Source organism: Adiantum capillus-veneris, chromosome 5 (genome assembly GCF_014529385.1).
Source record: "Adiantum capillus-veneris isolate H3 chromosome 5, ASM1452938v2, whole genome shotgun sequence".
Lineage (NCBI taxonomy): Eukaryota > Viridiplantae > Streptophyta > Polypodiopsida > Polypodiales > Pteridaceae > Adiantum > Adiantum capillus-veneris.
In genome coordinates this window covers 135927172-135938353 of record NC_140935.1, presented here as the reverse complement: position 1 = coordinate 135938353, position 11182 = coordinate 135927172, and the positions used below count along the sequence as shown (strand labels likewise).

The 11182-nt window shown below is 41.9% G+C and overlaps 1 protein-coding gene across 1 annotated transcript; it reads right to left on the bottom strand.

The window, feature by feature from the left end:
- Positions 1-6189: 6189 nt before the first annotated feature.
- On the bottom strand, positions 6190-7405 carry LOC147458151 (uncharacterized). The gene is made up of 3 exons (XM_086513403.1): positions 7325-7405; positions 6888-7217; positions 6190-6819 (listed from the first exon to the last, which is right to left on the bottom strand). The coding sequence occupies exons 1-3, from the start codon at positions 7403-7405 to the stop codon at positions 6190-6192; spliced, it is 1041 nt and encodes a 346-aa protein (XP_086369529.1).
- Between the last annotated feature and the right edge of the window lie 3777 nt (positions 7406-11182).

Sequence of the window (11182 nt, the reverse complement as noted above, 5' to 3'; positions counted from 1 at the left end):
CATAATCTCCTCTTGTTGAGCTTGAGAAACTCTATAAGGAGGTTTGTTAGGCAGTGAACTTCCTGGAAGAAGTTCAATTGCATGGTCAGCATTACCTCGTTTAGGAGGTAGCTCACAAGGGATGTCTTCAATAAAAACATCTTTAAACCCCTTTAGAAAATTGGATAACTCTAATTCCTTTTGGTTGCTTTTATTTTCTTTTGTTAAAGCATTAGGTTCATTTTGAGAATCTTTAACAAAAATCATATACACGGAAATAGAGCTCTTTATTGACTTGTTGAAAGCTGGTGTATGTACAATGGGGATAGTGTTACCCATTTCCTTAACATCTATATACATGTCTTTCTCCCTGAACTTAAAGGAGATTCTCCTTTCAGGAAATTTAACATTGGCAGCAAGGCGGTCAAACCATGGTGCCCCTAGGATTACATCCTCATGCTTGAGAGGAGAGATAAAGAAGTCCTCTTTGTCTACATAGCCTTGGACATGAAGCCTCAATTTCTCAATTAAGGGAGTGACTGAAGCTTCTTGCCCCTTGAAGGCACTGTCTACGGGTAGGACATCTCCCATCTCGTAGGATTGTATGCCTAGCTTGGTGGCCAAATCTATAGATATAAAATTGTGAGTAGAACCAGGGTCAAAGAGAATAAAAGCATCATGTTCTCTTACCTTTCCCCAAGCATGGCATAGAGGAGATCCTTTGTGAGTTGTTTGGTGAGTCTCCTCCTCTTGGATTTCAACCAAGGAAGCTCTAGGAGGATCTTGGCGGTTGTTCTTTTGGGGACAAGCGCGGTACGCATGCCCTTGTTCGCCGCACTTGAAACACCGGTTATCCTTGCGATAACGCTCAAGCTTTCCAGGAGAGAGTTTGTTTTTACCTTTGTAAACTCCCTTCTCTTTAGTTTTGTTGGAGTTGCCCTTAGGAGACTTTTATATATTGTCCTTCCCCTTAGGCTCATTGGAACCCTTGTTTTCCGGGGGCTTATTATTTCTTTAGCCCCCGTTTGGAAATTGATTCGAGAGGCCACCATAGTATGGTGTATTACCGCCGATATGGTACGTGGCCTTTGGGAGTTGACATACTCCGCCATTTCTTCGGTTAAGCCCGCACAAAATTGTTGCTTTTGCTCTCCAAAATCCAACTTTTGGAAGACAGTGGCTTTGAGTTGTAAGTCCCAAAACTTGTCTACATATTTGTGGATGGATTCATTGGGAGAGAGCTTTAAGCTTCGCCATTCGGTGACTACTTTGTCTTTGGCATCGGTGGCCAAAAACTGCTTCATAATGGAAGCTCTTAAAGCTTTCCATGTTCGTGGAGCTTCACCGTTGGCTCGTAGGCTAGACCACCATTGTCTGGAGGACTTTTGAAAGTGCATAGCTACATGGTGTATCTTAGAGGACTCTGTGAAGCCCTCATCTCCAAACGCCGCATCAAATTGCTGGATAAAGTCCAAGACTTTGTCCGTAGCACCAAAGGTGCCATCATAGCTAAGGAAAGAGATGCTCTTCCCTCCCTCTTTGAATTTCCTCAACTTGGACGACCTCTTACATGCGGCATAGGATTTCCTATGGCCTCTTCTTTTTTATGGTTCAAAGGTTGCACCATCACTTTCTTCAGAAGGTGAAGAATTTGAAGAAGGTGGAGAAGAGGTGACCTCTTTCTTGCCTTTTTCTTGTCTTGATCTTTGTCGTCTTCACCATAGCTTTCATAAGAGGAAGAGGATGAAGAAGATGGAGCAGAGGGTGTCCTCTTTCTCACCTTTTTCTTCTCTTGCTTTTTATCATCCCTCTTTGAATTGTGGTGTGGAGAAGAGTGTGATGGTCTTCTCCGCTTTGGTGGTGATAGAGAGCGTTTAGCCCGCCGTCTTCGTGGAGCCATCTCCGCCGAGGTGGCGGGAGACTCGATTCTTTCTCGTTCCTTCGATGGAGGCTCTTGAGTTCTCCTTTGAGAAGGAGATGCATCATCAAGAAGTAAATTATTGAGCCCTTCGTATGGATTCTCTTCTTCTTCCCAAATCGGAGAGAGACCTCTTTTGGGAGTCTCACAAGGAGGCTTCCTAGGTGTTCTCTCGTCATGATGATGAGCTTGGAGAATCCCGTGAGCACGAAGCTGCCGTTGCACTTCACTTTGGAGAGATGGGTTGCCCATGGCTTGTTGAAGCCTAGAAACAAGATAGTTAACAAGCATTGAAGCATCATGAGTAGCTTTCTCATGAACAAAATCAAAGTTATCAACATTAATTTCACTCTCTTTACTATTGTCAGCCATTCTAACAACTTTTAGCTGTAAACTTTTTAGGTGTACTTTGGCACTTCAAGCCCTAGTTGCTACTCCTCTTTACCCTTTTAGAAAAAGCACTCAAGCTACTGTACCCGCGGCTCGAATACCATTAATTGCAAGGAATAGAAGAGAGGGTCTTTCAACACCAAAACAGCACCGGCTCCTGTCAAGCTTCTAATAGATCAATAGGCAAGCCCCGTAGGACTCCACTATTAAGCCCCGTAGGACTCCACTATTAAGCCATAGGCAAGCCCCGTAGGACTCCACTATTAAGACCATAGCTCTCAACGGTGATGCCCCGTTAACTGCACAAAGGCAGGCGCACTGCAAGGCTGAAAAATCCTTATTCTACTTACTCACAGGCAATTAATAATAACAACCATTTATAGCTAGCTTGAGGACCTCCCTTCTTGAGCAAGAAAAGAGAAACCTTGTGCTCTGATACCAATGTAACATTTAATGGCCTAATAACTTGTGTGTAGAGGAAATGAGCATGAACATAGTGGGCATTTCATTAGAATAGATTCCTAATGAGAATTACAAGAGTGCTTGGGTGGAGAGAGCAACAAAAAGCATAACACCTAGTTAGATAGCATCAACAATACTTTCAAAAGAGAGAGAAATTAAGCTATTGACAATAGTTGAGGACCGGATTTGCATGGAGCCAGTCCCCCCTCCAAAAGGCTTTGTATTATGGTTTCTCCCATCAAGAGAGACATTGTACAATACGATTCTTTGTGTCCCTTCAAGACTAGCTAGTGCAATGAAGATGAAAGATTCATGCACTAAGCAAAACACTTAGCAAACACAACTTTAATTATCCCCGTTCTCAGACCCAAGACCTCACACACCTTCGAAGATGGTGAGAGCTAGTAGGGTATGAGAGTAGATTGAGAGGAAGAAGGAGTATCTTACGAGAAAGATGTACATCTCCTCACATAATCACTCATATTAGCATAGCTTATCTTAGTAATTAGCTTGGTAGAGGAGCTGAGCATGCATTGAAGCTTGGCTCTTGGTTGGATTTGCATCCACATGCCAAGAGAGTGTTGATGTAGGCTTCTATCTCACAAGCTTGGAGTAGGTGATGAGTTCTCCATTAAAGCTTGGGAAGAGATAGTCTTCTCTTTCTTCACACATGAGCTTGTGTGAGTGTGTGTGTGATAATGCCTTGCAAAAATCACCCCCCTCTCTCTCTTGGGCGAGCCCTCTTGCTATTTGCTCTTGCTGAGCCCTCATTGGCCCTCCCCAAGCCAATGACTATTAAGCAGCATAAGTGATAGCCTTCTGACATGTGTCCCCCTTTCCCCTTTTGTGAGAGATTTAGGTAATTAAATAATTAAACTAAACTCTCATTGGACCCCTTTGCCTCCTGGCGAATAGGAATCAAGCAAGCCATTAGGCTCTTGAATGCTCATTGGACCCCTTGGGAGACTGCCCAATAGTCTTCTAGGAGACTTAATTCTCATTGGTTTCTTTTATTAAATGTTTTTAAATTAACTAAACTAGATTTACTCTAGCTTAATTCTCATTGGTCCACTTCAAGGGTCATCCAATAGAAACTGGGCACACCTTGTGGGCATCTGGCCTACGGAGCTGACATGTGTCCCTCATTCCCTTTGTGTAAAGGGAGCTTGTGTGTGTGTGTGTGTGTGACTTTCTCTCTCATCCCCTACTCTCAAGGCTCGCCCCCTCCCATGTAGGGATATGCAAAGACTTTTTAGTCACACACAAAGCATCCAATCTCCCCTAGGGTTGACCTTTGGATACAACCTTTGAATTTTGGAACCTTAGCATTTTGGAAGTCTTAATGGACTGAACCTTAGGGTCTTTTTAGCCCATTGTTGCACATGGCTCCTTTGCAGATGGCCCCCCCCCTTTGGATCCCTATTTTCCCTCCTTTGGATCCCTATTGTGGCTGGTCTGCTAGCTTAACCAATATTCTAGCTTTTACTCCCCTGGCACTTCCCTACATTAAATGATCAGTTTAATATGAGAAAATCATTTAGGAGAATTAGATATTGATTATTATGACAAAGGATTCACATGGTGAAACTTATCTAGCAAGAACTTTTAATGAGCTTGGGTAGGCCATTTATTAAGATTATGGGAGTTATCAGTGAGGTCATACAAGATTTAAGATGATTAACTTGATTGTAAACATGTACCAAACCGTTGGTGACCTCCATTGTTTCTATAAGATTGCTCCAAATACCACTTACCGTACTTGTGTGTTATTGTTTGTGTTCGAGCAGCATAGTTATGCCGATCAAAGTCAAGATCCTCATAAATCTGTGAGAGCAAGTGATGCACAGTTGAATGAACCATTGCAAAAAAGAAACGATGTACTATTGCTTATACCAGGAAATTGTTTGTGAGGCAACGGTTGATCATGGTGGATACACCAAGATGTATTGAAAGAAGCATAGAGGAGTATGACCCAAAAGAAACAATCATTGGTCAATCCTTACATTTTGCTATGGAAGAAATCAATGATTGCATTATTTGCGTGTCACTGTATTAGAGATGCAATATGAGGTAGGGTAAGTGTAACTATATGTGCCATAGGAGAATACATACACACACACACACACACACACACACACACACACACACACACACACACACACACAAAGGCTACATAATGAAAACAAAACACAATTCTATAGAAAGCCTCAGCCCATTGCAAGACACTAGTAAAACGGCGCCGCCTTCGGCGACGGCATGGCCTCTATTACCCTCAAGATTTTTGCTCTTGGCAAATTTCATAAAAACAAATGAAGAAAATTACTCTGTGTGTGTGTGTGTGTGTGCACTCTTTTCCGTTGTCCATGTACTGGGATCTCTCTCTGTCTCTGGCTAGAGAGAGAGACAGAGGGATGGAGAGAGAGACAGAGCTCTCTCTCTCTCTCCTTTCCTCTCTCTCTCTTTAGCGAGACACAAAGAGAGAGAGAGAGAGAGAGAGAGAGAGAGAGAGAGAGAGAGAGAGAGAGAGAGAGAGAGAGAGAGAGCGGTAATGTATGTGTTGGAAATTTATAAGATAGAATATTTAATTTAAGAAGAATAGGCATTTGAGAAGACAACATTTGAATATTTGCAAGTTCACATGAAGACCTTTATGGAGCAACCTAAACAAAAGTCTTCACAACATATTTTTAGACTAACTTTGCACTAACATGTAGAGTAAGTGATATTTCTCATGTCAAAAAATATAACATGCGTAGAGACTTAAGCTTTCTACGCTCAAAAGTGTAGCCTACGACATGCCCTACTGCGGTATTGAACCACCCATGGTCCACGATGTAAAACACATCTATCAATCACTGGGAGAAGAGATCCTAACACAAAAACACGTAGGAACCAAGCACCGAGACTACGATTCTGAGCAAACATAGCATTGTTTGGATGGGTTCTGCCTAACGCTGCAATGGTGACACGTGTTCTGAATCCTGTATGAATAGCAATTTGAATGTATCATAGCAAGCTCGGATCATTTGAAGCATGATATATACCCACCATCAAGAATTGTGGGTAATATTGTAATCTATAGCCAAACAAAAAACTATTAATATAGAAAGATATTTTGATACACAAAAGCTATTACTTTACTTTATCAACATCAACATTGTTATCTTGCTACATCCAAGTCCTCGAGTAGATGAATCACCTGCATGGCTGTGTTTGGGCCCCTCCATAATGGTGGATCTAAGACATATTTGTTGACTGTGAGATTTAAATTAAATTCTTTAAAGTATCAAAATGTCACAAACACATATACAATATTTTACATCGGACGTGGCGAGGTCGTCTTGCTTCTCAGCAAATATACCTTGCTTGAGGCTATACCATGTTTCATTTATAATTCATAAGAAGATACTAAGCTTATAAATGACAAAGAAATAGTCGCTCTATCGCTTCTTGCGAGAGTCACCCTGCTTTTTTAATGGATAAAACATATCCAACCACATTAAGCCCCATAGCAAGGGAGTGATAGGGGGCAATGGATTGTTGTTATCAATGCACTTAACTTCATAAGGTGAATTGCAACACCTTTTGTAGACAATGTTAGAAGTGTATGTTCTTTGATCTCCATGTCTACTAATGCTTGTTAAGTGACTATCACCAACCACAACCTTGATGGTAGAAGAGGATCTCACGCGAGACATTGCCACATACAATTGACCATGGGTGGAAACACGTGTTGGGAGATACAATCCAAGAACTCCCAATGTTTGGCCTTGTGCCTTGTTGATTGTCATTCCAAAAGCATAGCGTAGGGGAAATTGGTGGCGTTTCAAATCAAAAGGGAGACCTTCTCTAGATCCCATGAGAAAATCAATCCTTGGAATGAACACTGCATTTCCTACATGTGACCCTGTAATGATTTCTGCTTCAATCACTTTGCTGTGGAATTGCTTACAAATCAAGCCTGTTCCATTACAAAGACCACTTCTTGGATCCAAATTGCAAAGCAACATAACTAGAGCATTATGTTTCAATTGTAAAACATGCGGTGGAAAACCTCCCCCAAGATCTAACTATTTACAAACTCACTTGTGAATAAAATGCTATCACAATTTGATTCACACACTAAGTCTGCACGAACATATTCCTTATAAGTACTAGGAAATTGCTGCAAGCCCAAATTGTTTATATCATCCACCTCCTTGTTCCGTGGAGCCAAAATTGCTCTATCCTTGAAAATGGTTACATGGCAAGAGAGTGTTTCAAGGTCTCCATATATGCAAGCAATCAATGCTTGCAAATTATTTTGTGGTAGCATCATGCAGGCTGGCAAAGCCACATTATCAAGTATGTCCCCATCACAAACATCGCCACTACCAATATCAAGTGTCCATTGCACAAACTCTCTTTCAATAACATTACCGAAACAATGACCACTCGCATATTTTGTGTTAGATGCATGATTTCTGTACTGTGCCAAATGTATGAGTGGCACAAAGATGCATTGACAATGTCTGCTCTTCCTCCTTTACACACAACAGGTAATATCTATCTGAAATCACCACCTAGGAGGAGAACCTTTCCACCAAAGAACATGTTCACTTGCATGACATCCCTTAGCGTCTTATCAAGAGCCTCAAAAGCGTGTCTATGAGCCATAGGGGCTTCATCCCATATGATCAGTGAACTCATTCTCAACACCTCAGCAAGCTGGCTGTTTACTTTAATGTTACATGTGGACTCAGAAGTTATATCAATAGGGATCTTGAATCTAGAGTGTGCAGTCCTTCCGTTGTCGAGAAGTTGTGCTGCAATACCGGATAATGCACATGCCAAAGCAACTTTGGACTCTCAGGAGTTTACTAGGCATGCTAACCATACTCATTATGCTAAACAACATACCCAGATAATTGGGAATGCTAACTAGCATAATCCTTAGTGTTAAACAACATACTCAAAATGCTAATGAGCATACTAGGTATGTTAACTAGCATAAATGGTATTAATTAGAATATATATTGTGTTAACTAGCATACTTTGTAAGATTACTAGGCATGCTAACTAGCATACTCATTATGCTAAACAACATGCCCAACATACAAGGAATGCTAACTATCATAGACCTTATGTTAAATAGCATACTCAAAATGATAGTGAGCATACTAGGTATGTTAACTAGTATGAAATGTTAACCAGCATACTCTGTATGCTAGGGAGATTATTAGGCATGCTAGCTAGCATGCTCATTATGCTGGACAACATAGACAACATACTAGGAATGCTAACTAGCATAAATGTTGTGTTAAACAACATACTCATGATGCTCAACAATATACTAGGTATGTTAACTAGCATAGCATATTGTGTTAACCACCATACTGTGTATGCTAGGTAGATTACTAGGCATGCTAACTAACATACTCATGGCATGCTACCTATCTTACCTAGAGTGTTAATAAGCATCTAAGTACTATGTATAGTGTGGTTACTAGTATCAGTCTACAGATGAGTATGCTATTGATCAACATATACAAGTTATTATGCACTAGGGATGCAATACATAGAATGCATAAGCTACGGCATAAGTGTTTGATCACCTGAGGGTTGTCTAGGAGGTGCACAAGGTGTTTTATATAGCTTTTCCTCCCCACTCTCTTTCAACAAACATCCTTCTTGTTGGGTGAAACGTGAGTATCGTCTTTCCAAAATGTGTAGACCAATTTCTTAATTTCATCTGTGATAGGGCTAGGATGGTGTATCTTGTGACATGCAACCAATGAAGACAATCAACCATCGACACTAGGCTTTCCTTTTTGTGGTTTTTCCTTGAACAAGGTGCAGCGGCCGACTTTTAGGACCCTGAGAATTTTGCAATAGGCATGTTTTCCTTTGAATTCAACATCATTTGCAATGTTGCATTCTTCAAAAACAACTCCTCGGTAGAACCTCGTTGTTTGATGGTAGCGAGTGTGTTGTGGACATTGGAGACAATTGCACTCTACACAACAACCTCCTCTAAGACTAATCATGGATTGCTTAAACAAGTGGATATTGAGCAACAAGATTCCACATTTCCCACTTTGCTTTTGTACTAAAACCTTCAATCCTACTCTTGAAAGCTCTCACAATCCCGGAGGAGATTTTCTGTTTCTCCTCATCATAGACGACATGATGTCCTCGCTCAGATTTCATCTATTTGCACTCCCACTGTTTACTCTTTCTTTCTCTCTCATTTTCTCGATAACAAAAAGAGCTAGATTCTGGGAATCATAAGTCATTGCCTGTAATTGCTTCCTTCTTCTTTCTCCTTGGGACTATAAACATGCATAATACATTACTTGAAATCACTTAAATGAATAGCTATCAATAGTTGATGTTGTAATTTGAAACTTGCAATTTTTGGCCGACGGTTGGAGGGCCTAGCGAAGTCAGCAAGTGGGAGCTTGGGGGTGGCTTGATAGACCAGAGGTTGGAACCCACAGCACCAATTGGCTAAGTGTCAAATTGGGGGGAAAAAAATAATATTATGAACTTTTCATAAAGACTTTGGAGGCATAGGGGGGTCAAGCTCATGAGGATTTGCCACGTGGCACCTAGAGTCATCCCACATGTGCTACAAGGATTTGGGGCCGTGGAGTATTTGACCTAGAGGGTGCACTCCCCCTTGGCAATGTGAGGCATGGAGAGGGGAGCTCTCCTTGGCTTGACTATGGTGAGCCTGTGAAGGCACTACTCGCGGTGGCTATGGTGGTTGTAGACGACGGAGTTGATGTAGGGCTTGGGCTTGCGAGGTCTCCAAATGGCCCCCATTTTATTGAGGAGGACATGCATCCAAGGGGTTGTCACAGCACTGTGACATCCCCTCAGGGATCAAGAAGGTGATTCACATGTGGTATTGTGAGAGAGGGATGCCGAGGTGTTCAAGTGGTGCTATGATTTCTAAATGGGGACCACCAAGTGGAAAAAAAAGATGAAATTTTATAAGAGAAGCGCTCTTGAGCTACACGAGCCAAGTAAAGCCCATTTTTTTGTTTTTTTGAAGCGTAGCCTCCCTATAAGAGGGATTTTTGTGAAGTAATAAGGGGTTTTTCGAAAGCCAAGGCCTTTGGCCATTTTTTGGTTTTGAACGTGGTGAAGAAGGAGAACAGGAGGAGAGTGCCCTGCACAATTCATGGAGTTCTTGTAATCAAGTTATGTTTGAGCTTGTTGAGGAGTGTGCCAGCTTGGAGCATGTTTTTGTATATGGTGTCGTTTGTTGGGAAGTGAAAGCCATCATTGTTGTCATTTTGTGTCGATTACCCCTTCTCTTCTCTGATTGTGTGCGTGCGTTGCCCATGTCCCCCTCGAGGTCTCGGTTGTGCAAAGAGGGATAGAGAGAGGTTGTGTGTGTGTGTGGAAGGCAGCGAATTGAGCTGTGTGGATGGTGGTACTTTCCTGATTAAAGATGTGGAAGAGTTGCGTGGAAGTGGGTGAAGAGTATGTGCGGAGTCAAGATGATGTTCAAGCTTTTGTGGAGTAGCCAGAGGATGTGGATGCTAATACATAGTTGGCCCATGGTTATGATGATGAAGCTACAAGCTCGAGTTATTGGGAGTAAAGCGAAGAGGATAGAGCGGATGAGTCCCCATCCTTTATGCGATTAGTAGGAGACAACTTTTGTACATGTGGTTGTGCTTTGTGAGTGCTTGTGGTTGTTTGTTCAGTGTGAAAACTTTTAAGGTTCTGTAAATATGCTTGTGGTTGAACATAAATGTTCAACATGGGTGTGGGAAATAATGGTGCGACCAAAGTTGGTCGATCCTGAGAGATGTGCTATGCAGTCCTAGGGATGTTAGCAGGTGCATGGTAAAGTGCTAGAGCAAGTACGAAGGAACGAAGCACGCATGTGGTATCTGAAGTGTATATCTTATGCGGTCTTTTAGGCTAGATGGGCTCCAAAACTGGCTAAATGGGATGGCAAATTTGCGACAGATGGGGTAGATGAGGACAAGTGGCCAAAGCTAGTTTTAGCAGGTAAATGTGAAGTCCTCAAGTTGTGTAGCATGCCACTAGATGAGAATTGGATCCTAGATGTGCAATATTTGTTCAACTGAATGTTTTCCATGGGCCACTTATGTGCCCACTTGGATTGCATTGAGAGGCATGCCATCGGGTGTATTTTTTTCCTCAATTAAGTTCCAAGGAAGAATATGGCATGTGGAGCTGGTTGGAAGTGACGGCTTGTCAAACAGAGCCTGGATCATGGAGATATAGCAAGATGAAGTTTTTCCCAGTCATGACGTTGGTGCAATGCCGGATGGATTTTTGCATTCTTTGGACTGACGGTTGGAGGGCCCGGCAAAGTCAAAATGCAGCAAAATCTGCAAGGGTTAGAGTTAGTGAGGGGAGGTTGGGGGTGGCTGGATAGACCGAAGGTTAAAACCTCGAGCAAAAAAT